This window comes from Peromyscus eremicus, chromosome 1 (assembly GCF_949786415.1).
Source record: "Peromyscus eremicus chromosome 1, PerEre_H2_v1, whole genome shotgun sequence".
NCBI classification, from domain to species: Eukaryota; Metazoa; Chordata; class Mammalia; order Rodentia; family Cricetidae; genus Peromyscus; species Peromyscus eremicus.
This window is the reverse complement of record NC_081416.1, coordinates 24976858-25004387: the sequence shown is the minus strand read 5'-3', so window position 1 is coordinate 25004387 and position 27530 is coordinate 24976858. Positions and strand designations below refer to the sequence as shown.

General features: G+C 45.6%; 2 protein-coding genes across 2 annotated transcripts in view; both read left to right on the top strand.

Moving 5' to 3' along the window:
- Kif11 (kinesin family member 11) overlaps positions 1–1474 on the top strand; it is a 52874-nt gene extending 51400 nt beyond the window's left edge. Inside the window, exon 22 of the mRNA XM_059258646.1 lies at positions 796–1474. Within this exon, the coding sequence (XP_059114629.1) occupies positions 796–927 (132 nt within the window). The 3' untranslated portion in view covers positions 928–1474. The remainder of the gene's footprint in view (positions 1–795) is intronic.
- Positions 1475–16077: 14603 nt separating this feature from the next.
- Hhex (hematopoietically expressed homeobox) lies at positions 16078–21577 on the top strand. Its single transcript, XM_059247054.1, has 4 exons — positions 16078–16441; positions 18494–18672; positions 18861–18911; positions 20620–21577. Exons 1-4 carry the CDS (start codon positions 16078–16080, stop codon positions 20839–20841), a joined length of 816 nt encoding a protein of 271 aa, XP_059103037.1. The 3' UTR covers positions 20842–21577.
- The last annotated feature ends 5953 nt before the right edge of the window (positions 21578–27530 follow it).

Sequence of the window (27530 nt, the reverse complement as noted above, 5' to 3'; positions counted from 1 at the left end):
GATTTGGTTTGGTTTGGTTTTTCGAGACAGGGTTTCTCCATGTAGTTTTGGTGCCTGTCCTGGAACTTACTCTGTAGACCAGGCTGGCCTCAAACTCACAGAGATCAGCCTGGCTCTGCCTTTGGAGTACTGGGATTAAAGGCGTGCGCCACCACCACCTAGAGAATGGTCTTTTCTTCATGGTGACAATCTTCCTCTCTCTAAGCAGCACCGTTGACATTTTAAACTGGGTAATTCTCTGTTATGACCAGCTGTCCTGCAGCCTACAGTTTGAACACTTTCATCCATGGCATCCTTACCAGAGCTAGACACTCTCACTCTCTCTCTACTGTCTAAAATGTCTCAGGACATTGGCGTGTGTCCACTAGGGGGCAGAGTCACTTGCTGTTGAGAACCACTGTCTTAAAGGAAATTTATAATTATGTTTTAGAAATAATGCCAAAAAGAAGTATTCCTTGCCAGTGGTGGTAGCACATGCCTTTATCCCAGCACTGGCTAGGCAGAGGCCAGCCTGGTCTACAGAGTGAGTTTTAGAACAGCCAGGGCTACACACAGATAAACTCTGTCTCAGAAAAACAAAGAAAAATTCATTCTACCTCCATTCCTGCTAAAATAAAAAAGGCTATACTTGATTTTTTTTTTTTAAAGTTGGCTCAAATTTGTGCTGAACCTTTGTCTTTTGTGGTTTTCTAATTGAAACTTTTGCCTGTAATGTATAGAACTTTGAAATAGAATGTTACAATGTCTAGCAAATGTTATATTATTGTGACTTTGGTTTTCCTCTTAAACCCACAGCATAAAAAGCCCCATGGAAAGGACAAAGAAAACAGAGGCATTAACCCAGTGGAGAAGTCTAAAGTGGAAGAGACCTCAGAGTACTCTGTCACGAAAAGCAGATTGCCACTTCGAGCCTCAATAAATCTCTAGTTAATCTGAGGTTAAGGCCATCTTTTTTTTAAAAAAAATAAAACCTGAAACTCCACAATTTGAACTTGTGTACAGATTACAATGGGATAGACTATGTCAAGACATCATAGTAAATGTAGTTGAATTGAAAATCCTTTTGTATCATCCTTATAGTTCAAGTATGTTGTAGGTTGGGTTTCATTTGGAATTTATATTGAGTATGTGTGTAGCTTATTATATAAAGTAGCTCTTCTGTAACGAGAATTTTCTTGTATATTATTAAATACCAAATATATGGAAATCGTTTTTCCAGGCTTGGACTTAAATAAGTGAATGCTGTCTCCCGTCCTGTCTTGCTAGGCCTGAGTTCTGTGTGTGTTTTCCTACCTCTGACCTGCCTTTCCTTTTTGTCTTCTCAGCTCACCTCTCCCTTTTCCTGTCACTGAACCATTTGTAGACCTGCCGAAAGGTTTCCTTATGACGAGATACCTAGGGCGTTACCTAGAAATCTTATGTCTCAGTGATTACTTCTCTATCATTACCAATAATAAACCTGACCCTGGAAGTACTGTTCCTTCCTTCAGTACTTTTCATTTGTTCCTCCTTCGATATGTAAGCATCTCCTTCCTTCACGGGGTCTGACAAACACTGGCTTCCACAGTTCCCCAGCGGCCTCCGAGAGTGTCAGCTGCTGTCAGAGGAAACCCGTCAAGAGCTCTGATTCATACTTGAGGCCCCACTCTAAGGCTTATGTCTCTTAGAAATGACAAGACGTTTTTAGACTACCAATTATGACGATAAGTTCTATTTTGTTTATCTTTAAAACTTTATTCTTTGTATATAATAAAATGTGTACATACATTCACTCTGTTGAAATCTTAACCCTTGCCCTTTTGATCCTGACAACTCTATTTCTGGAAGTTGGGCTACTTCAAGATGAAGAACCAGAGCATCTACCTAGACGGAATGTATGCAGAAAGTAAATGTGGTCACATCAAGTTCAGTGTGTAAAGTGATGTAACTTTTAATATTTGGAGGACAGTCTCACTTTGTAGCTCGGGCTAGCTTTGGACTCACTATGCAGCCCAAGCTATCCTAGAACTCAGGACAATCCTATATCCTTCCGAGGGCTAGGGCTACAGGCATGTATCACTGTGCCTGGCTTGAGAGATTTGACTTTGTAACTAAGAACTAAACAAACTTAATAGGAAATTAGAAAATACGCTACTTCAAGATTAAATTTCCTTGTGCCATCTCTCCAGCCCATTGTAGAGATAGAAATGTTATTTTAATAAAAATAATGGATAAATTTCTCAATGTCAACCTAATCTGTGGACATTATCTAATATGCTCTTTGGTAAATCTATAATTGGTAAATTTGGATTTTTAAAAATATTAAATTTTTTTCATTTTTTTGTGGATGGATGTTCTGCCTGTCTGTATGTCTGTGCACCACTTTCATGTTTGGTTTGTGTGGAGGCCAAAGAGGCCATGAGATCCCCTGGAATCGGAGTCACAAGTGTGGGCGGCCACCATGTGGGCAGCCAGAGCCCTTAACCTCTGACCCATCTCTCCAGCCCTGAAATTTGTTTCCGTTACTTGCTTGCCCATAATTTCTTATTTGGCAATGATATTTATAGAGGTATGCAAGCGGCATTAAAACTCCTTAAACAAGCTTCTACATAGGTACCATCAAGGAAGAAAGCGGTCTTCCAGTGTACTCCAAGGACAGACCTCTTCTGTATGTGATTGACAGGAAAAAGACCCACCTACACAACTTGAAGTACAGCTTACGTCATTGTTCCTTAGTCATTATGAAGTTCTCTGGGCATGGTAGTACAACTACTTTAACTGCCCGACAAGCAAATAAATATCAAAATTAATACCCAGAGCCACAGATTAGCTCTACAAATCTTCATGTGTAGTGCCAGGCACTCAAATGACCAAGAGTGATATCAGCAAAAATAGGAAGAGTTGCATGGCATTGTGGCAAGGGTTCCTAATTCTGGAACCCAGGAGGCTGGGGCAGAAGGATCATATAGTCAAAGTTAGCTGGGCTACATGGTAAAACCCTGTCAAAACCAAGCAAACGAGAATGCCTTAGTAGATAACTTCAAGGACTCTGAAAAGTCAAGCGTGAGATTTAGCACTTTGTCCAAACTCTGGAAACAGTCAAAGGTGTACAGCCACCAATCATGAGCTGAGTCAGAGGAGAGGGCAAACCCAAGCAGTAATGTACTTGGCTTTTCCCCTTCCATCTGGAAGACTGAAGAGTCTACAGCAGTTGTGGAGTTGCAGCCAAAGTTGCTAGGAAGATTACTCCTCCGGTAAAGTGGCTGCTGTACAGGCATGAGGATTTGCGTTGGGATTTCTAGCACCCACCCCAAAGCCAAGCAGGGCCTAGCCACAGGCAGAGTAGCCCCAGAGCTGGGTAAAGTGGGGGCAGATGGAGACAGGTGGGTCCCTGGAACTCACTAGCCAGTCAGCCTAGCCAGTGGATAAAGTCCAGGTACATATGCCCACAGCACACACACATACAAGAAGATGGGGTCCCGGTGGTTTTTGGTTCCTTAGGAGTGGAGAGGCTTCATTCTCAAAATGTGCATGGGACAACCTGAGGGACAGACACAAGACGTTTGTTTCATTAACTCACAAATGGAAAGTGGGGAACAGTTCTCACACAGGACAGTGCCAATGAACCTGATCACCACCTGGGGCAAACAGCTACAGTGTAGATAAAGACATAGCCTGAGCGGAAGCAGTGGAGTGGGTTTGACCAGTTTACTGCCGACTGATCTGTAGGCTCCATGCAAGGAGGGGGTGACAGCAACGGTAGATTTTAAGTGGCCCGGTGAAGCATTGAAAGTGTAACCCAACACAGCTAGTCTGCCAAGAAGGTTTCTTGACTTGACTCTTTAGTTGTCAGGTCTCCAAGGAAACTTCGTTTTCATTAAAGCTTTATTTTTCTTCTATGTGTATGTGTGTGGGCATGTGCATATACACGCAGGTGCTCTTGGAGGCCAGAAGAGGGCGTTAGATCCCCTGGAGCTGGAGTTACAGGTTGTTGTGAGCTGCCCAACATGGGTACTGGGACCTGAGCCAGGTCCTCACATAAGCAGCAAGTGCTCTCAACAGCTAAGCCAGCTGTCCAGCCCCCTCAAGGAAACTTCTGTTGCCAGTTTAGAAAAGTCACTAAGTCCCTACAGCCATAGCAAGCCACATAAAGCCTGAGTGGAGAATCTGGTTAGTAGATTATGATATATTGAGACCATCCAGCTTAAACTCCCCCCTATACAAAACAAAACAAAACAAACAAACAAACAGCCTGACACATGGGAAGAAATAAGCGGCACCCATTCACGGAGAAGTACAAACTGAGGAAGCACAGGCTGAACTTACATTCTTTTTTCCTGAAGATACACCTCTCTCTCTCTCTCTCTCTCTCTCTCTCTCTCTCTCTCTCTCTCTCTCTCTCTCTCTCTGGTTTTTTGAGACAGGATTTCTCTAGGCAGCCTTGGCTGTCCTTGAACTTGCTTTGTAGACCAGGCTGGCCTCAAACTCAGAAATCCACCTACCTCTGCTTCCTGAGTGCTGGGATTAAAGGTGTACGCCACCACTGTCCAGCTGTTTTCAAATTTTTAAAAAACAGTATATATTAACGTTTTGGGTTTGTGTATACATTGTATAATGTTTAAGCCAGGCTAGTCATACCTATCTCCAGGCATACAGTGTAATAATTTTTTCCCTTTTCGTTTTTTTTTAAAGATTTATTTATTTATTCTGTATACAGCATGTATGACTGCAGGCCAGAAGAGGGCGCCAGATCTCATTACAGATGGTTGTGAGCCACCATGTGGTTGCTGGGAATTGAACTCGGGACCGCTGGAAGAGCAGTCAGTGCTCTTAACCCCTGAGCCATCTCTCCAGCCCCTCCCTTTTCATTTTATGAGAAAATATTCTCCTAAGATTCTTCCTCTGACTTTATTGTGTGTGGTGTGTGTGTGTGTGTGTGTGTGTGTGTGTGTGTGTGTGTGTAGGGGGTGCAAGTGCCACAGTGTGCACATGGAGGTCAGGGGACCACTGTGTATTGGTTCCCTCCTTCCAGCTTCATGCAGGTTCCCAGAAGTCCTCAGGTTAGCACTGGTGGGTGGCATGTGCCTTTACCCACCGAACTGTCTTGCTGCTCCCTGCCCTCCTTTTAAAGAGACAGTCTCAGGTATCCCAGGCTGGCTTTGAACTGGCCATGTAGCCAAAGACGAGCTTCAATGTCTTGTCATCTACCTCCACTTCCCAACTACCAGGATTACAGGCGGGTGTCACCACGTGTGTTTCACAGTGCATTAATGTAATATTGGTATAGTCATCCTCTTCTTGAATATCCAAAACTCAGGGCAGCCTGGAGTTTAGTACTAGAAAAAATATTAAAATCAACTCTCAGGTATTCTCAGAGAGCCAAAGTAATACAGGGAACTATCCACAAGTTGAGAATATAAATAAGAAAATATGAAAAGAAGCCATAAAAGTAGTCAAAAACATCACTCAGGGTTCCAGGGGTCGATGTGAACAAGCAGTGGAATATTGAGTTCAGACTGTGTTCCAGGTTATCCAATGAGAGATCTGTGGTGCATCATCAAGCACAGACATTTGCAAAACTAGCTCCAGGAGAGGAGGGGGGTGGGGTGCAGAAAGGACCGTTGAAGCAATAATGCTCAAAACCATCTCAAATTTGCTAGAACTTTTGAATCTATACAACCAAGAAGTTTATTGAACTCCAAACATAAACACGGAAGAAATTCAGACCAACATACAATATAATGAAACTGTCCAGAGCTGAAGACAGAAGCTTCTTGCAAGTTCATTGACAGAGAAAAGCTGCTGGTGTCTGCATGCCGATTTTGACTGTATACTATATATGAGACTATCATAAAGCAGAACAGAACTGTCTGTAATAGGAGCAAGATTTTGTAGGCTACTGCTATTACATTGGTATTAATCTGGGAGAACATGTGTTTTTAACTGCTGGGCCGTGTGTGTGTGTGTGTGTGTGTGTGTGTGTGTGTGTGTGTGTGTGTGTTTGTGTGCACGCAGATGCCAGGAAACATGCAGAGGTCAGAGGACAACTTGCATGAGTTGTCCCCTTTCCCTCTACCACGAGGTTTCTAGTAATTTAACCAACATCATTTACCATAAGCCATCTTGTTGGCCACACCCTTCTTTTTCTAATGGTCCCACCTTCCAAATGCCTTCACTTCTTTGAATTTTCCATTGATTGTATCTTCTGGTTCCTTCCTAGTCCAAAGTCTTTCCCAAAGTGCCTTCCAGGTACACTTCTCAGTGAAGGTAAGTATTCAGTTTGATATGATATCCTGTTAGGTCTAGCCTAACCTTATTGGGAATGTTTTGCTTGGAAGGGAATTTAAAAGCTGCGCCTAATGCCTTGGCTTGGCAAACCGGCTAAGAGGCCAACGGTTGTTTGAGATGGTCTTGTGTAGCCCAGGATGGCTTCCATGTAGTGCATCAGTAGTGGACCACATCTGGGACACTCTCCCCTTAATTCCTCATTGAATTACAGACAAGGTAACTGGATAAATCAGAATTAAAACAGTAAAAAAAAAAAAGCTACTTTAATTTTAAAAAAAAATTTTTTTTCAGAGCTGAGGACCGAACCCAGGGCCTTACGCTTGCTAGGCAAGCACTCTACCACTGAGCTAAATCTCCAACCCCTTAAAAAATTTTATGTGTGTTTTGCCTGCATATATATGTGTGAACCATGTATGTATAGTGTTCTGGGAAGCTAGAAGACATTATTGGGTTCCCTGGAACTGATGTTACAGGTGTTTGTGAGCTGACATGTGGGTGCTGGGAATCAAACCCAGGTCTTCTGCAAGAGCAGCCAGTGTTCCTAACCACTGAGCCATCACTCCAGTCCCCTTAAGCTTTCTTTTTAAGAATCACTTCAATTTTTTTAAAAATCAACATTAGTACTATATGAGCTGATAAGTATAGCAGCCTTTTCCTGAATTTTCTATAAAGACAAATAATGAGGCTATCTCATATTCTTTGCACAAAAAATACAACCTTAAAAAAACTCAGTGGGGGCTGGAGAGATGGCTCAGCGGTTAAGAGCACTGGCTATTCTTCCAGAGGTCCTGAGTTCAATCCCCAGCAACCACATGGTGGCTCACAACCATCTGTAATGAGATCTGGTGCCCTCTTCTGGCCATGCAGACAAAGCACTGTACACATAATTAATAAATAAATAAATAAATAAATAAATAAATAAATAAATAAATAAATAAACAAACAAACAAACTCAGCGATAGAGGTATTGGATTTGGTTCTCAGCTCCAATTTACAGATATAGGAGATAGGGCTCAGCAGTTAAGAGCACTGGCTGCTCTCCAGAGGTTCCAGGTTTGACTCCCAGCATCCACATGGTAGCTAACGCCCACCTATAACTCCAGTTCCAGGGAATATGACTCCTCTACAGGTAATGTACGCACATGGTACATAGACATACATGCCTGCAAAACACCTATTCACATAAAATAAAAATAAATAAATCTTAAAAATACATATTAGACAATATATTGGGCATGGTGGTGCAAGACTTTAATCACAGCACTTGGGGGGCAGAGACAGATGGATCTCTATGAGTTTGAAGCCAGGTCAGCCAGGGCTACATAGTGAAATTCTGTTTCAAAAAGGGGGTGGTGGTGGTGGTGGTGGTTGGGGGGTGGTGCTGGAGAGATGGCTCAGTGGTTAAAAACACTTGCAGTGCCGGGCGGTGGTTGCGCACGCCTTTAATCCCAGCACTCGGGAGGCAGAGCCAGGTGGATCTCTGTGAGTTCGAGGCCAGCCTGGGCTACCAAGTGAGTCCCAGGAAAGGCGCAAAGCTACACAGAGAAACCCTGTCTCAAAAAACCAAAAAAAAAACAAAAAAAAATAAAATAAAATAAAAAATAAAAACACTTGTTGCTTGCTGTCTTTCTGTATGCTGTTGCTATGATTGGTTAATAAAGAAGCTGCTCTGAGCTGGGTGGTGGTGGCGCACACCTTTAATCCCAGCACTCGGGAGGCAGAGCCAGGCGGATCTTTGTGAGTTCGAGGCTAGCCTGATCTATAGGACGAGATCCAGTAAAGGCACAAAGCTACACAGAGACACCCTGTATCAAAAAACCTAAAAAAAAAAAAAAAAAAAGAAGCTGCTCTGGCCTATGGTGAGTCAGGTTATAGCCAGGCAGGAAAACCAGGAGAGACAGGAAGAGGAAAGGAGAGGCGAAGGAGATGCCAGCCTGCCTCCCAAGAAGCAACATGCCAGCAGACCAGTAACACCATGGCCATGTGGCAATACATAGATGAATAGAAATGGGTTAATTTATGATGAAAGAGCTAGCTAGCAAGAATACTTAGCCATAGGCCATACAGTTTACAATTAATATTAAGCCTCTGAGTGATTATTTTATAAACAGCTGCGGGACTGCGGGTGAGAGAGAATTGTCCCAACCACGGGCCGGCAGGACACAGAAAATCTTACAGCTACAGCTGCTCTTGCAGAGGACCTGGATTCAGTTCCCAGAACTCACATGGTAGCTCAGAACTGTGTGTAACTCCAGTTCCAGAGGGTCCGATGCCTCTTCTGGCCCCGAAGCCTGCGAGAGCCTGGGGATAACTACTCCATTACAGCTGTGGTTGTCATTAGCAGTGGCTGATGCTGTATAATCTTCATGAGAACTGCCATTTATTGACTGCTTACCATATGCCAGAAAATGTACATGTAACAATGTATTTAACTTTCACAACAACACCATATCATGAAAAAGACATCGTTCCAATCCCATTGCTACATTTAAGGAAACAGGAGCCTAAGCATGCTAAGAACTAATCAGAGCTGGGGGTGTCACTCAGTGGTAGAGTGTAGGAATGTGGGAGATGTTATCACAAAACAAACAACATCAAAACTCACATTTAGGGCCAGCAAGATGAGCAGTGAGTTAAGGCACTTTGCTTAAAAAGCCCGATGACCTTAGTTGGATCCCCAACTCACTAAAGGCTCAAAAATACCTATTAGTCCCCTACTGTATGCAGACTGTTTAGGAACTGGATTCAAAATTCAGAAAGTAGAAAACGGGAGCTTCATAAAGCCACTTTATTGTCTCATGTGTCCACACCATTGTCCAGTTTTCATCTTCTACAACCTTTCGAGTTTCTTGTGAGACCTACAATTTCAGCTGGGAATTTCCTTTTTAGGTCCAACCTGAGTGTGAGTAACGTTTTCCCACCTCTCCTAATAATCCCATAATCTGTTAATAAGCCAGTTTAAAATAATTTCATATTTCAAGTTTATTTCCCAGCTGGGAGAAACATGGCCTACAACAGTCAGACATTGCTTGACTGACACAGTGGGTGGGCAGTGGGCGGGCAGGGGGCGAGCAGGGGGCGGGCAGGGGGCGAGGAGGGGGCCCCCCCAGCAGTGGGGAACAGTGGGCGAGCAGGGGACAGGCTGGGGGCGAGCAGTGGGCGAGCAGGGGGCGGGCAGTGGGTGAGCTCACTGCAGCTGCACCCGGAAGCTCTGGCTTTCAGATGGCCACCCCAGCTCTCCCAGATCCCCATCCTTCAGAACCCCACAGCTTTTCTTCCACCTCCTCAAATTGATCTCCCTCTCTCTCTCTCTCTCACACACACACATGCACAAACATACACCCACATCTGTGTCTCTCACACACACATACATATACATACATACACACATCTGTCTCTGTCTCTCACACACACACCAGCAACCCTAAGAGACACAGTCCTATGACTTCCTTATGGTCTGGCCTCTCGACGTTGGTTGACTTTTTCTTTTCTCAGAACAGAATCCTTGGAGTCAAGGATGGGGGAATTTAGTCCCTATATAGTCTCTCAAATGACGTCGTGAAATCTTAAAAATCAAGACCAGGATCTAGACTGTTTTGTTCCCTTCAGACATTTCGGTCTTTGGCAATGAGGTCCATCTTTCTCTGATAAAAAAAGAAAAAGGATAAGAAAACGAAGAGACCATGGATCCAGTGGGGCAGGTTGGTGTGCTGAGTAGAAGAGCCCATGATTCAGACGGCAAGGGTCCTGGCTCATCATTCCGGCTCCCTTCTCCAGTGCTGTTGCCTAGGTGTCTGGCTGTACACCCTCAGACTCAGATTATCTGTTAAGATATCACTTCTGACGTTGTAACACTTGCTGAAACACCAGGTTACACACACAAGACTTCCAGATGACATCACTTCCTCATTACAGGAACTACAAATGTGAGAATCCACTTTAGTGAAATAATTTACATATTATACAGTTCACACCCTTACTTTCCCCCTCCTCGGGCTGGGAAGACGGCTCAGTGGTTAAAGCGCTTGTGTAGCAAGCATGTGAATTCAGATTCACAGAGCCTGCATAAACGCTGGGCGGGCACGACAGCCTACTTGTAATTCCAGTAGAGACAAGGGATCCTCATAGCAAGTTGGCTAGCAAGACTAGCCATCTTGGTGAGATCTGGGTTTGATTGAGAGACCCTGTATACACATATACATACATATATATACATACACACACATACATACATACATATTTTTGGTTTTTCAGAGACAGGCTTTCTCTGTGTAGCTTTAGCTGTCCTGGAACTCCCTCTGTAGACCAGGCTGGCCTAGAACTCAAAGATCCACCTGCCTCTGCCTCCTGAGTTTAATCTCCTGGGATTAAGGGCATGTACTACCACGCCTGGCTAAATAATATTATATTGTACAGATATACCACATTTTTACTTATCCCCTTGATGGACATTTGGATTGTTCTCTTTGGCTACTGCATTTCCATGGTTTGGCTATTATGAATAATTCTGCGGTGAACATTGTGAACAAGCTTTTCTGTTAACACACACTATCGTTTCTGGAGTCTAAACCTCGAGGAACTGCAGCAGCCCACTGGAACCAGCGTTCTCCTGGTATTACGGTAATGGTAACTGTATTTAGCCACCCCGAGAAGAATGAGAGTGCTTTTCCATTTCATTTTACGTGGCTGCCACCCAAGTATGAGGATTCCAAACACTACGTCCCCACCAACACTTTTGTTTTTAAAATCTTCTCATAGCTATCCTGTGCAAAGTGGTGTCTCATCGTGGTTTTAATTTGCATTTCCCTGGTGATTAATGATGTTGAACATCTCTTCACTGCTTACTGGCTACCTGTATCTAGTTTTTCTGGGGAACTGCAACTTCAGATCTTGTACCCATTTGAAAAACTTGGTGCTCTGATTACTCAGTTCATCACTTTTTAAACTGTACAAATAAATACCATAAATTATATAGTCCGGGTGCAGTAAAATTCACCCACGGCAGAGTGTTGTAAAGTGCATGTAGTAGTTTAGAAAGTGTGGAATGGGAACGGGGGTAAAGATGCCACAGTGATGTCGCCTCTACTATTTCAGTGCCTTGATACCATTCATGATATGGACTAGGTATTTTTATTTGATATATTAGTTAAAATAAAACTCTTAGCTTTTGTCATATGTTAAATAAGATAAAATAATTTGATATATGGTTTAATAAATTACTCATCCCAACAATTGACCATAACTTTCAGTGCAAATGCAGACAGAACCAAGTCGTGACAGCAAAAACCCACCGATTCGTTCAAGCACAGCTAATTCAAAATTTTAACTCTACATATACTTAGTTATTGAAAGCGAGTTGCAGAAGTTTACCTAGGCTCTCCTTTGACAAATGAGAGGCCAGAACTACTTTTTCCTTCTGCAAAGTTTGTTCTCTTGCACAGTAACAATGACTAAAATAAACGGCACCAAATTTTTGGCGAGTCTTGTTTAATTCGGCATATAATTAAAATCTCATGTAGCCTTATTGGTTTTAGTATCCAGCAGAGAGAAAATATTGAAACTCCAAGAGATTTTGAATTAAATAGCTACAGCAGTTTTGTTTTATTAGTTCTGACTGTGTGAAAAAAAATCATAAGGACAACTTTGGAAAAATTGAGTTCTTTTAGAGCCCCCAATGACTTTTAAAACAATAAAACAAACTATAAACCCTACACAAGTGATATTAAAATTATGTAGTTCAAGAAATGTGACATTCACAAATGTGGTTGTAATTTTTTTTAACTACAGCAAAGTGGACATGGATCTGTTGGGTTTTGAAAAGGCAGTGTTATATAGTTTAGCAGAATTAAGGGCTTCAATTTGCTGGTGAGGATTATGTAGCTGGGTTGGAATGTCAGAAGCAATGCCCCTGAGGTCTCCACCCACTTTCCAGGTCTGTGGCTGCGGCAGAGAAAGGACGGATGCGCCTTTAACTGGCACTAGCAGTTATTCCACGGCATCTTAATATTTACTTTCGGAAGGTTTACAGATTTTGATCTTTCTGCCTGGTGGCTGCATCACTAAACTAGTACCGTAAGCGCATACATTCCTGAAGAGACGATTGAACAAAATGTTCACTAATCACGAGGAAGATTAGTTCCCTGCTAGTTCACTGAGGCCCCACTTTTGGGGATATTCTTTTTGAAGACACATTTGAACTTCAAATAATACTGGTCCTTACTTGGTCCCCAGAGTCTGTGCCATTCTGGGATCTAAAACACAGTGACTTCTCTATCAGGCCAGGTGATGAGAATGGTAGGTGGTGGAGTCACCTGTGGAGTCACCCGAGGAGACAAAGATTCCATAAGGAGCCTCCCCCAAATGTTTCCAGAGACAAGACACTAGTGAAATTTTATATAGGCCTAATGAATAACTAAAAACAAAACCAACCCTCACAAACAATCAAGAAACTTTAAAAGTGGGCGGTACCAGGTGTGATGGCTCCAGCCTGTAATCCTAATGATCTGAGATACTGAGGCAGGAGACTCTCAAGTTCACATTTCATCCTGGACAACTCAGGAAGATCCTGCCTCAGAATAAAAGAGGGGAGGCTGGGATTGTCGCTCAGTTGATAGAGTTTTCCTAATGTGCATGAAGCCCTGGGTTTGGTTCTTAGTGCTGCATAAACTGGGAGTAGCACTTGCCTGTAACCATGGCACACTGGGAAGTGTAGGCAGAGGGATGGAAGTTCAAGATCATCCTTGGCTACATATCAAGTTGGAGGCCAGCCTGGGCTACATGAGAGCCTGCTTGAATTTACGAGCACCATGTGCATGCACGTGCCCTCAGAGGCCAGAAGAGAGAACGTGGGGTCGAACCTGGGTCCTCTGCAAGTAACGCTTAACTACTAAGCCATTTCCCTAGTCACTAGGCACGTGTGTGGGTGCTTAAGTGCCACAGCCAATGCATGTGTGGTCAGAGAGACACCTTGTCGGTCAGTCCTCTCTCTTCACAATGTCCCAGTGATCAAACTCTGGTCATCAGGCTTGGAAACAAGTGTCTTTACTCACTGAAATATCTCTATGACACATGCTTAAGTTTTTTAATATACAAAACTATACTTATTCTTTTGCAGTTTTTATACTGAAAACTTTCAAAGCTACAGTGAAGTTAAAACTATAGCACAACAAAATCCTGTGTTTCATCACCTAAACTCACCAATTAGTATTTTTTTTAATATTTGGTTTATCTTCTTCCGTATGTATACATATATATTTACAGTTGCGTACATATGTGTAAGTATAATGTGTGTAATGAACTACTTCAAGGTTGCAGATATCATGACCCTCATCCTTCCTTAAATACTGCAGTTTGCATCTCTTAGTAGTGGGTTTTCCAATACTTAACTCACAAGACCAAAATCACACCTAACACAGTACCAGCAAAACACTGACATCTATGTACAATTCATTTTTATTTCTTTTACCCCAAGTCCAAAGAATTCGGTTAATTCTGTAAGACCTTTTCAGAATCCTCATCCTCAATATTTCATTCAAGAGTTGTGTGTTTAATGAGTCTTTCTTGAATGAATGGTTTAATTTCCTGAATCAATAAAATTCTCTACATGAAAAGCTATCTCACTATTATTGTGTATGATGTGTGTTGTGAACACTCACACCATGGTGCTCCATTGGAGGTCTCTCTTTCCACCTCTCTCTCTCTTTTTTAATGTGGGGTCTGGAGCTTGAGGTCAGAACCTCAGGTTTGCAGCACAGGGAGGCAATCTCATATAGGCTGAGCCAGCATCTCACCAGCCTCAGATGTTTTATATTTGTCCTGGCATTCCTCCAGTTTTCCCATCCACCTTTATTTCATTTGAATTCAATGGACTTAGACATTGTCATACTTTAGTACGTACTTTCTAAACTTCATTATTGTTGTGTATAACGTGTCACGGCAAGCATATGGAGGGCAGAGGACAGCTGTGGGATTAGTACTTCCTTCCACTGTGGGTTCTGTGGATCAAAACTCAGGTTGCCAGACTAGCACCCTGACGATGTAGTTTTGAAGCTTAAATCACCCCCCAAGCTGCCCAGCGGAAGCCACTTCAAGCAGTCTGCTGTCCTCCCACGGTGTCTGGCACAAGATGTCTTTGAGATCACCAGAAGCGTCACATGGTTCAGTTCTCCAGGTATTCACAAGTGTCCCTCTCTTCCTGGGTAGTCAGCGTTAGCCCTGCTGCTATCCTGTCGCTCTCGTAACAGAGTGAACACACGGAGGAGATGTATTCTTACTAGCTCCTAGGGTTTTAACAGCACTTTATACACTCACTGGTTTGTCTGCCATTATTCTGAAAGGTGTCGGTGACTCCATTCCCAAGCAGTTAGGAAGCTTTATGACAAGACCCAAACGTTTCAGAAGACAAAAGCCCACAGCAATAAAATGACCGAGGCTGCATTAGGTAACCCACTCACGTGCTGTTCTAACTTGGACTCACTCACACCCTGGGCTTGTTGACACCTACTTATCTTTCAAACATCGTTTCCTTTGGGAAGCCTTTCCTTTCCCTTTCTCAAAGTAACTCTCTCCTTTCCCCCAAAATAGGGGCTGTCCCTAAGGTGTCGCACCATTATGCACGCTTTCTCCCTAGTATATATGTTACTGGGTTCAATTTGTTTCCTGCTCCCACAAGGGCAGAGTAGTTGCTCAAGAAAAATGTGTGAAGTGAAAACTCGAACCCAGGTCCTCCGGCTACCCAGTTTTCTCATTTGCCCGATCAGTCCTCTAGCAGCTGAAGATGGAATTCCAAAGCATAAAATCTAAAGTCTCAATAGGATAAAAGCCAGGGAGTTTTTCTATCAGTAGAAAACCTTAGCAGAAACCGCCCAACTCAAGGTGTGGTCACGGCCGGAGGGCGTCAATCAAGAAAATGCCCCTTTGCCCCAGAGGCGAGTGAAGCCGCACAGGGCCGAGGCCACACTGAGCAGCACGCTACGACTTTCAATAGAAAACACGTGTAAAACCTCGGAGCCCGGCTGCGCACAGCTGTGTCCTTCAGGGCCCCCGAGACAGAGATCCAGGAGTAGCAGCCCCCCTCCCGACCCCCATTGGATCGAAGACCACTGCATAGCCTCTGCCGGGCGTCGTACGATCCAGGTCTTGCCTTGATTCCCGTCTGGAGCAGATTCTGCCAGCATCGAGGGAGGTGGCCGAGTTCGTGGGTTCCCAGATAGTCTGGAGCACCTGCAGTCTTGCTGTAAGTACCCGTCTGGGACGTCAGCCAAAGGCCAGCGTCTTCTCCTTGGAGCTCTGAGCTGCAGAGAGGGCCCCCTCGCACTAGGCAGTGCCACGGTTACCCCAAGGAGCGCAGCCTCCCGGGAGGTTGCTCCGGCGCCCGGAGGTGCCTTCCTGCCGGCGACCTCCTGGCCCGCTCCTCCAGGGGCCAGATGCTGCCTGAGTTTCGGCAGTGGCGCCTTCCCGTTGGGATCCGCGTTCCTGGCACATGCCTTGTGCTCACCTCTTCGACGGTCGCAGTCGCATTCTGGTGCCTGGAGCGCCGGGCGGCGGCGGGACACCCGGGAGCAGGGTTCCTGGAGCTCGACAACCCGAGCGTCTCGGGGGCGGGAGCTGGGCCGGCGGGGGCGGGTCGGGGCAGGGGCGGAGGCGAGTCCGGGGCCCGTGCCATTGGCCGCAGGGCCTGGCGGCAGGAAGGGACCCGAGCGCGGCCCCACCCCGAGGCTGCCGGAGCCTATCGCCGGGAGCGCAGAGCGCAAATAAATGTAGCGCGGTGGCGCGGGCGGGCAGCTCTCTCCGAGGGGCTGCGGCACAGCCATGCAGTTCCCGCACCCGGGGCCCGCGGCTGCGCCCGCCGTGGGAGTGCCGCTGTACGCGCCCACGCCGCTGCTGCAGCCCGCTCACCCGACGCCCTTCTACATCGATGACATCCTGGGTCGCGGGCCCGCCGCGCCCACGCCCACCCCCACGCTGCCATCCCCCAACTCCTCCTTCACCAGCCTCGTGTCCTCCTACCGGACCCCGGTGTACGAGCCCACGCCGGTCCACCCCGCCTTCTCGCACCACCCCGCCGCCGCGCTGGCCGCCGCCTACGGCACCGGTGGCTTCGGAGGCTCTCTGTACTCCTTCCCGCGGACGGTGAACGACTACACGCACGCCCTGCTCCGCCACGACCCCCTGGGTAAGGCGGCCGGGGTCTGCGGGGGGCCGAGCGCGGGCGTCCGTGAGGAAGGCGCCCCCGGCGGGTGGCAGCGCGCGGGAGGTGGCGGGGGCGGACGGGAGACGCAGGAGAAAGTTGCGGCGACAGCTCTGAGCCAGCGACTCGCGGGTGCGCGCGGGAACAGGAGGCGCGGGCCCCCCGGCGGCGCGCTGCCGGACGGAGCTGGGACGCTCGGCGGCGACTCTGATTGCTTTCCCTTGCACCTTGCAGACATCGGGGCGAGCGTAGTCGGGAGAGGCCTGGGACGCCCGGGGTAGCAGTGGAGGGCAGTCCTGGCCACGCGTGTCGCCTCGGGTGGGGCTCCCTTAGCGAGCGACACCGGGCAGAGGACGTCGGGGCGTCCCGAGCCTGGCCCCTGCAGCGCAGGGATAGCTGCCCGGCCGGGCGGTTCCTGGGCTGGGCTTGGTTCAACAAGCTTGTGCAGTGAAGGAGCCTGACCCTTTCCGTTCATACAGGAAATCTTGAGTTCTCGATAGGAGTAAATCTGGTTTCTGAAGCTGTTAAGTGTTTTCCTGGCTGCATGAAGCAGACCCTTCCCCCGGAGTAGTGCACGCTGCTGATTATTTTATCGACATCCTCAATACAGACAAATTCAGGAAACACTCGACGTCTGATAGCCAGGATCCGTTTTTCTGATATTGTTCATTTCCTCTGTGTGGGATGTGACTTTATGGCAGCTAAAATAACCAGTTGCTTCCTCTCTGCCTTACCCCCCCCCCCCCTTTGGAGGCTGTTTTTCGCTAGTCTGAAGCCTGACGCAAGCAAAATCTCGAAAAAAACAATGCCAGCTTTCAAAATGTTGAGGTATAGGCCTGAAGACAGAGGGACGGACATACGGACGCACCGCCACCACTTTAGAGTGGGAAGGTGCAGACCTCGAACACTTAGGAAGGGCGATGGAGACATATTGACTGTATGGGATTTTCGGGGCTGGTCCGCACAGTGTTCCTAAGAAATAAATAGGCAACGGTGACAGGGTTCCGGGCCTGAACCTCTCATCGCCTGCGCGGTCTGAAACCCCAGAGTGAATAAGGAAGGGCTCCCCAGGGTTTAAAGTCAACACTTTGGCAGTTTCGCTGGGGACCTTGGCGACAATTAACGTTTTAATGAATTAGCATTTTAATGTCAGCATTATTATGACGAAGCCTCCAGCGCTCCCTTCTTGTCACCGCTACCGGGATTTGGGGTGTGGGTATTATACTTTTGTACTTAAAAGGTTATCATATTTGTATTTTTAAATTTCAGCCTGTAGGGTGTGTGACCGGCCCCTACTCTGTCCCCCTGTGGGGCAGGAATGGTCCTGGGGCAAACGTTTTCACAGAGCTCGCCATGGTTTCCTTGGGTTTCTGCTGGGCCTGAGCAGAAGGAAGCAAAGGTTTTTTTTTTTTTTTTTTTTTTTTTTTTTTTTTTTTTTTTTTTTTGAGACAGACCAACAGGAAACACATTGACGGAAATGTTGCCATAGCCCACGGGGTGGCTTTAACTGGCCGCCCCCGCAGGCCGAGTGTGAAATCAGAGGAGGCCGAGGTGTGCTCCAGCCACGATTGGAGGCCCCACTCGAGGCCTAACACGAGCGCCCTGCGAGCGCTTCTGTGCAACCAGGCCTTGGCAAGTGTAACAACCCCGCTTCTCCCCTAAATGCGCACACTGGATCCTTTGCAGAAAGTTGTGTACACACAAGAGCCGGTCGGTTAAAGAAGATCGCGTTGTTTTTTAAGCCCGGCAGGGGTTCGTTCGGGGTTGAGAAGATTTGTTTGCATTTAGCCACAGGTGTGGCGGTCGGGTCGTGCAGCGGCTTGAGTGTCCAGAGGTGGTCTGTGTGCTAAAACATTTTAGCTGACTTTGTGGGCATTGGGAGGGACTGTTGAGTCCATCCATATACCGGAGAATGTATGTCATGGGAACATGTTTGTTCTTCCGCCTCCCCCATTGTGTTACCTGGGACCCGGTAGGTCTGGGCACTGCCCAGAGGGCTCTAGGACCGTGGTTACCCGCCGTTCTTCTGGCCCACAGGCAAGCCCTTGCTCTGGAGCCCCTTCCTACAACGGCCGCTGCACAAAAGGAAAGGCGGCCAAGTGAGGTTCTCCAACGACCAGACCATCGAACTGGAGAAGAAGTTCGAGACTCAGAAATACCTCTCCCCACCTGAGAGGAAGCGTCTGGCAAAGATGTTGCAGCTGAGTGAGAGACAGGTCAGCTCCCTGGGTCCCACCACCCCAGCAGGTTTCTAGGGCTGAAGAAACCTGCGCGCTCGCCCTGGGCATGTTCGGTCCGACCCAGCTGCAGGGCCGGTCCTCCTCATAGCCCCGGTCCCTGCTCCCCTCCTCCTCTGGTCCCTCGGGATTTGGGACTTTCTGTAAACTTGTTTTCTTTTCTGTAGGTCAAAACCTGGTTTCAGAATCGACGAGCTAAATGGAGGCGCCTGAAACAGGTATTGACATGGTTCTGTTTCTATGGAAATAAATGTTTGTATCATGTTATCTAAATGCGGAGACCTGTTATGGGTTGTATGCAAAAGTCATTTGAAGAGACTGTTTAACCTCTTCACCTTGATTAAAAAGGCAAATAGTCCTGCTGAACTTCAGGATGAGTTGCTCAGGTGGCACTAATGTTAAAAGCACCTAATGCAGTTCCTATATCAATTATGCTAGGGTTTCACACACTGGCCGGTAAACCGCCCGGCTAATTGTTTTATAAACCCCATATGTTGTTTATCTCATTAACGCAGGAAAGATAAAGTAATTGACAGTAAATGACTTAAGCAGTTATCTTCGGGAGAAAATTGTTTCTTTTATTTACACAGCCATAATAAAACCAGGCAGGACTTGAGGGTAAACATAAAGACACAAACACCTTTAAGTCTTATTTGCACTTTTTTGAAAAGGAAGAATTAAATAGCAAAGAGTTTAAAAATTATTATCCATCTTTTGCCAGCTCTTAAAGTGAATATAGAACACATAAAGAAATCACCACGCCTATTTAAACTTCCTAAGAAGTCTTTCGATTAATTACCCTTGTTAAGAAATGTGATAAAGTAAAAAAGTGAAGGCTAACTCATCCTCCAAAGCAGCCCTGCGGACTGAGAGCTGAAGATGTGTTTTTGAAGTCCCGGGATGTTTCCAGTTATCTGACAACCGCTGAATGACTCGTCTGTCAGTGCTTTAAGTAACAGAGGGTAGCTTGAAACAAAAGTTTGCTAAGTGGGAAAATGTAATGTAGATTTTAAATGGTATCGACCATACTTTATATTTTTTAAAAAAGATGCTATCCCAAAGAACATTTTGAAACAACAAGAAACTTTCTGTAGTTTTCTTATTCATAAGTGTTTGAGGATTCCCTCTCATAGACGGCCTTATACACCTTTTGCCAACTTGGTCACTAGAGAATTACAATGTTTCTATATAGTGTTTATATCCATATTAGACACCCACAGGCTTAAACACGAACTGTCTGGACTTGATTTTTATTCAAAGGCTTGGCGCTAGTTTCCCAAGAACTTTTAAAATAGTACTTTCTATGAAATATGGAATTTTTCCTCAGAAAAATTTGCCCAGATTTTAAGCAAATTGCAGTCTCTTCATCAGTAATTACTTGGTTCTGTGGTTTTCCTTTGCCATGATTTAGTAACTTGGTACATAGTTATATGTGTATGTGTTCATAAATTTACTTCAGGAGACAAATGGAAAAGGATTTTCACAGCTTCTTAATTTAGTATGTTTCTTATTTTCTTTTCTTGGGCGGGGGGTGGGGGGGGGGTGGGGGAGGTGGGGGGGGTGGGGGGGCGCTTGGTATAACAAACCAGCCATTAACATTTCTTCTTTTAAAATGCTACTGAAAACTCTGGGGTCATATTTGAAGAACGAGGACTGGGCAGTCTAGACTGAACTGAGTTTTGTTTTGTTTTATTTTCTTTCTCCTTAACTGAAAATCTTGAGGTCGTAGGTCTGTGTCATGTATAATATCTCTCTGATGTGATTTTTTTTTCCTCCCTCTTCTTTCAAATGGGGAAAAGAATCACACGGGTGTCTTCTTAGGAGAGAGATTTTAGATAAAAACAGTTGATAAACTAAACTTTGTGAAACCATGTTGATTTTTATGACTTTGAGCTCACTGCCTACATTTTCATTCTCTTCATCCAGGAGAACCCTCAAAGCAATAAAAAGGATGAGGTAGACAATTTGGACACTTCCTGTGACCGGAGCCAAGACTCGCCCAGTGAACAGAGTAAAGGTGCCTCTTTGGATAGTTCTCAGTGTTCACCTTCTCCAGCCTCTCGGGAAGACCCTGACTCCGAGATCTCAGAGGATTCTGACCAGGAAGTGGACATCGAGGGTGACAAAAGCTATTTTAATGCCGGATGATGGTCACCGGCGGAGATGCATTCAGAGACCGGACTTTCAAATCGTGTTTTGCTACAGACAAACTGGAAAACTCTATGGGAGAGAAAAAGAATATCATTCTTCTAGTGTCCTGAAAATATTTGGTGTCCTAGCTAATTAACAAACATGAATTGAAGCCTTAATTTTGACCTAACAGATGGTATATATACCAGTTTTAAGTTGTTTTGATAGTGACTAAATGTATCCCCATTTTTAAAAAAGTGAATTATTTCTATTTATGAGAAGTAATTTGAATTTTTGTTTAAAACTTAAATTATAACTTTAAAGGTTTTAATAGGCTGTTCTTGAAGGACTTATACTAAATCTGTGGCTGTACCCTCAACTTCAGAGGGGCACTTAGAAAGGGGGGCCCACGTTTGTGGCTCCGTGGAGCAGTTTAAAAGGGCACACTGACTCTTACATGACATCTTCCATTGCTGCCTTAACTCCAAAGCCATTCCAGAGCGCCTGGCTCCAGGCGTGTGTTCTTAGAAGCAAGATAGTTGATAAGAGTCTCAAAATCTTGTTTTGCTCCGTCAGTGCCTCTGTTAAGGTATGGCACAGTCCCTAGAGGCAGGGAGACTGATTCATTTGTGACTGAAGGTAATCCCATGTGAACTAGAAATAACAGGACAATTAAATGTAAGTAGATTGTAGATAGTGTGTTTTATAGAAACAATGTCTATAACATGTATATAGAATTATTCTCTGTAAAAACCCTGCCAAAATGAATTTTGATTTTTTTTTTTTAATTTTTATTCAATGAGTTAACTTGCGTGACCCTGTTGGAGTTCTTTCTTTGGTTAAAAACTAAACACACCACTTGAATCGCTTTGGGATGTGTGTGTGTGTGTGTGTGTGTGTGTGTGTGTGTGTGAGAGAGAGAGAGAGAGAGAGAGAGAGAGAGAGAGCGCACGCGGGAGTGCACGCAGGGGTAGGGGTAGAGGTAGGGGATTGAGGCCCCATGGGCAGTGGGGTGCCCATCTCCTGGTGTTAGCTGGGACAGGTATGTGTGTTGGGGACTGAGCAGGGCAGGTTGGGGTTGCCACTGAGCACCATCGATTGATGTGTGCAGCCACCGTCCTTGACCAGCAAGAGTCAACAGTGCGTCATCCTCACCCTGCCCCCCCATCATCCCCCCTCACTCTCACCACCCCGCCGCGGGAGCCCAGCTGCACTCTGCAGTGCGGCCCAAGGCAGGCTTTGGAGGAGCAGAAGATTTTGGAGATCCGGGAACGTTAAAGCCAGAGGCCTAGGGAGAATTTGAGAGCCACTGGCTGGGATGCTGGCGGGTGTGAGAGAGACCAGTGGGACCAGCACCTGCACACAGGTTTCCCTTTGGTAACTCCTGCCAGTGTTGGGTTGGGGACAGCAAGCAGAAGCAGGAAGTGTAAGGAGTGTCAGGAATCTGACGGCTTAGAAAAGGGGGTCCAGGATGGGTAATCGTGGGAAGAGGGAGGAAGAGTGCCCAACAGGTGGATGTGGCCCTGGGTATTAACCTACATCCAGCCACCTGTCTGGCAGCGGCCAGCTCTGACAGCCCTCCCACAGAGACCTGTTGAGGAGAGGCCCAGAAATTTCTTTTAGTCTTGGCCTCCTTGGAGTCTTAGTTGTATAGTAAAGAGCCTATGACGGAATCGGTCCAAGGGACATCCAGGAGAGGACAGGTCCTCACACCCCGCCTCCTTAGAATCCAAGAAGGTCATGGAACTGCAGATGAATTAGGTTTCCAGAAAATACTGAGCACTGCTCCTTAGGCAGAGGGAGGGCAAGAATAGGTCTGGAAGTTTGAAAGTCTACGTTGGAATTTTAGTTCTTGGACTCAGAACTCTGAGAGAATGGCCCAGCTGAGCTACATGACTCCGTCCAGGTGCCCCAGTCCCAATTAGCTGCAGACTCCAAGCTCCAGACCTGCCTAACAGGTTACATGGAAGTTCAAAGGCCACAAATCAGTCTGGTCTGAAAGTGGGACTGTCTGAATCCAAGTTCTGGAGAATGAGACATTTGTATGGAATTAAAATGATGCTGAAATCTCGGTGTTTCATTCCTGGCGATAACCTTTGGGTAGTGTTTGCTCTCGGGAGGAACTGTATCATGAGTACTGGGCAGAGGGACAGCGGCTTCTCTATTGATTGACACTAGAAAAAAGCTAAGGGGTGAAATCTTGTTCTAAAGTGGACGATTCGCTGAAAGCACGCTGTTTTCCAATTGGAAGCTAGCCCAGGTTCCCTTCAAGTTGCTCATGTTCCGACTGTAAACATGTCCTTAAGCATTAAGAGTGTTGGTTGAAGGAGGTACAGCATTCCCAGGACACGGTTAGCATTAACTTTTTATAAAGTGCTCTGTTACAAGCTGCCAGTGGGTATTTACAAATTCTTCCCACAATCTGGACATTTTTCATTTGTTTACCCTTTGGCTATTCCATGTTGAAGCGGCATGTATGACCTTTATGGCACAGCTCCTGTCTTGTTTTTAACTCTTTATCAGGAGATTCAACTTGAAAAACGGTTATCATTTAGCAGAAAGACAAACAGAAACGCACATTTTTGTAAGCAAAACGTTAATGATTGGAAGAATTGTCCTAATTTCACCGTGACAGTGTGTGATTAATCCCCTGGGTCGTGTACTTATACTTTCAGTTATTCAGTTCATTGCTCTTTGATATCCGGAATCCTACCTAACTTAATAGGGTATTGATTCTGCTGGATGATGTACTTTGACTCTTTACACAACATCACTTTTAAGGATGACTAGCCTGTTGCGTACTATTTAGAGAACTATTGCGTAAGCTTTCTTTTTTCTTTTTATGGTTTTTCTCAGGGTGAAAGCTGATAAGACATCTTGTGGGAAAAGAGGAAACCATCACTGATAGTGAAAGTACCTATTCTCTTTCAACATTTCTGACAAGCTCTCTCGTTTGTGGTTTTACCACTGTGAATATTCAGCTTGGTTAAGATGTGGACAGGACAAGGATTCAAGAAAACAGGTTTGGGGGAAGTGCCGTGAACTAGGGATGGAAGACACCAGAATTTCCGTGCTAGCCACACTGCCTTGTGGAAATGATTTCTCTTTAAAATCCAGTAATTCGTGATCCAGCGAATCTGTGACTGGAGGTTTTATATACACAAGCGTGCATGCACACACACACACACACACACACACACACACACACACACGAACACCAGTCACCCTGGATGCCATCATATGGATAGGAGCTTGTTATCTTGTGGTCAAAATAATCACACACTGTATTAACATTCACTTTTCATCCATTGGGGTTTTTTGAAACCCCAGGTGGACTCTGTAAGTGCCCAGTATACATACATTTGTTTCTTTTTTTCTTTTTCTTTCTTTCTTTCTTTCTTTCTTTCTTTCTTTCTTTCTTTCTTTCTTTCTTTCTTTCTTTCTTTCTTTCTTTTTTGTATTGTTAATCTAAACACAAAGCACTTGGCAGATTCCTTATCACAACTTCAAGGTCTACAGAGCCGTAGCATCAGAGATGGCTGTAGAAACCCGCATGGAGGCAGGCTGGCAGGAGTTGTTGCCTGGGGACCTGTGTTCTAGCCTCCAGCCCTTTGAATGCCACACTTGGGAGGAGGCATGGGTGCTCGGAGCCCAGTGACCGCCACGGCCGGCAAGCCATGGCCGGCAAGCCCAGGAGTCCAGGCCGCAGCCCGAGTCTGCAGAAGTTGGACACACACAAATCTGTTCAGACTGAGCCGTGGTAGGAAGGAGAACTGGGAGCTGGCGTCTCCTGTGTGCGGAGGATCATGACTTTGGAGCATCTGGCGGCCACCGTGGGCTTTTCCAGGCTGCTGACAGTTTTCCAGCACAGCTCTTTTTTTTTTTTTTTTCTTTTCTAGGAGGAGGAGGTCATTGTTAATTTAGGGTGATTTTCCAGATGAAAACCAGTGAGGCTTGCTTTCTAGAGAGTTTAGTCAATGTGTTTTTTCTAATCCTTCTTTAGGACTCCTTTTAATTTGAAAGAGGAGATTGCCATTACAAAAAGGGAACAATGAAAAAAAGAACAAACCCTTAAGATATGCAGATGAACAAGCACAGAAGAGTTAACAGTAAAGGGTCCCCTCCCAGTATTCACAAATACTTGTAGGGAGAGAGGCCTGTTGGGCCTGTCTCAACCTTTATATTTTTATATATTTTATAGCTTCATCATGTCCTTCCATCTTTCCTCACACTTTCTTTTCTGTCCTTATTCATTCTCCCACACCCAGGATGCTCTGTACCTATTTAGTTGATTTTCCCATTAAGAGCAGAAAATGAATAATCTCAACTGTTTAGAGTTCAGTGTAAGGGACAATGTTTTCTTGAAATTCATAGGAGTGTTCCTCTTTCGGATGAGGTGAGAATCCAGCTTCCAGCCCTGTGGCTACAGGACTTTAGCTGTGAGGAATCAAGGTAAGCAGCATCAGGACCTCACCGAAAGATCAAGAGCAGAACTGAGAGAGTCTAGGCACTTGGCACCCCTGGGGCACATAGATGGATGCTTTGGAGATAATCGAGGCAGAGTCAACCTGGGCTTCTAATTTGAAGAAAGGAAATGGGATGCTGGCCCCTAAAGAGGCTTGCTTGACCAAGGATTCAGGTCTGGAGGTGAAAGAGGGCAGGGAATACACATGACTTTTATCATCAAAGGTTTTTGGGTTTCAGGGTTTTTGGTTTTTTTTTTTTTTTGGTTTTTCGAGACAAAGTTTCTCTGTGTAGCTTTGCGCCTTTCCTGGAACTCACTTGGTAGCCCAGGCCGGCCTCGAACTCACAGAGATCCACCTGGCTCTGCCTCCCGAGTGCTGGGATTAAAGGCGTGCGCCACCACCGCCCGGCAATTTCAGGGTTTTGGATAAGGGATTGTAGACCCGCATTCTCCTCTGCTGTTTGCTTTTGCATCCGAAGTTCCTCTACCTGGGGCTCCCTTCTGCTGGGTGACCTCATGGCTGTCTCCTCACATGCACCCCTAACCCAGCTATCCCCTGTACAGCCACAAAATCTTCTTCCTTATCCCTTCCTGAAATTCCCTTTTCTCTGTTTCACTTATTACCATAGGACACATTTTCAGGAGATTGAGGGAGGGAGGTTGCAAGTTTATGGCCTTTCTGGCCTACAAAATGAGTCCCAGGCCATCCTGGGTGGCTAAGTGAGAACTTGCCTCAAAAATAAAAAGTAGAAGCCGAGCGGTGGTGCATGCCTTTAATCCCAGCTCTTGGGAGGCAAAGGCAGGCAGATCTGTGAGTTCAAGGCCAGCCTTGAACTACAAAGCGAGTTCCAGGACAGCCAGGACTATTACACAGAGAAACCCTGTCTCGAAAAACAAATAAATAAATAAATAAATAAATAAATAAATAAATAAATAAATAAATAGTAGAAAGAGGGCTAGAGGTGTACCCCAGTGGCACACTGAAGCCCTAGATCCATTCCTTACCACCAGAAAATAAGTAGTGTGTGTGTGTGTGTGTGTGTGTGTGTGTGTGTGTGTGTGTGTGTGAGAGAGAGAGAGAGAGAGAGAGAGAGAGAGAGAGAGAGAGAGAGAGAGAGAGAGAAACTTTGGAAGGCCGTATAGATGAGGCAGGAGTCGCCAGGCCTGGCTCAGGATATATTTTACACTGAGTCATTGCTTCTATTTCTCTTCACTGATATTAACCACCGAGAGTCAGGATTTTTATCTGTTGCATTTGACGCTGTACTTTTCTACCCCGAAACATAACTGCAAGTTCAACAAATAGATGAACGTACATTAGGTATGCTTTCGGGATTAGTAGTAGTAGTATTGTTATTGTTACTATTATTGACAGAGTCTCACTCTGTTGCCCTGGCTGTCCTGGAACTCACTCTGTAGACCAGGCTGGCTCAAACTCACAGAGATCCGCCTGCCCCTGCCTCCCGAGGGCTGGGATGAAAGGCGTGTGACACCCAAAGCTGGCCTAACTATCATGGGCCGTCTTGAAGTGTTTCTATCCTCACGACAGCACTGTGAGGTCCTCCCTCAGCTTCATTGTTCTCCAGGTAGAGAAACTGTCACAGAGAAGTGAAGCTACAGGTCCTACGTCCTCAGTCACTGCTGCCGTGGAACCCTCACAACCTGCTGAGCTTCCTTTGTGACATGATTACATGTAACTCAGGATGACCTTGAACTGCTGGTCTTCCTGCCTTCACCTGCCACGTGCTGGGATTACAAGTATGAGCCACCACACCTGCCTCTATTTATCAAGACTACTGTAGTGGAGTGGGGTTTTTTGTTTGTTTTTTTTTTGAGACAGGGTTTCTCTGTGTAGCTTTGGAGCCTGTCCTGGAACTCGCTCTGTGGATGAGGCTGGCCTTGAACTCACAGAGATCAGCCCGCCTCTGCCTCCCAAGTGCTGGGATTAAAGGCGTTCGCCACCACCGCCCGGCCACTGCTTTAAACTTTTTAGAATGAATGTTTTAAGTTAGTATACAATGTAACGTGTTTATCGTGGGAGCCTCACTATGTGTGTCGTGGTTTACTTTCAACCATTCCCCTTTGCACTCTGCTTCCCTGTGTCCCCTCCTGGACAGCAGCGTTCTTCCTTCCCCTTTCTTTCTTTTTTTTAATCACATTACACCCTTTCTCTATTCCCTACCCCTTTAAGATCCCTTCCTCTCTTTGTACTACCCACCATCTAGTTTCTCTCTCTCTCTCT

Excerpts from the sequence above, each read along its gene's own strand:
- Hhex (XM_059247054.1), top strand. The coding sequence starts at position 16,078 with ATGCAGTTCCCGCACCCGGGGCCCGCGGCTGCGCCCGCCGTGGGAGTG. Across the intron at positions 18,673-18,860 it reads TGCAGCTGAGTGAGAGACAG|GTCAAAACCTGGTTTCAGAA; the intron begins GTCAGCTCCCTG and ends TCTTTTCTGTAG. Across the intron at positions 18,912-20,619 it reads AATGGAGGCGCCTGAAACAG|GAGAACCCTCAAAGCAATAA; the intron begins GTATTGACATGG and ends CTCTTCATCCAG.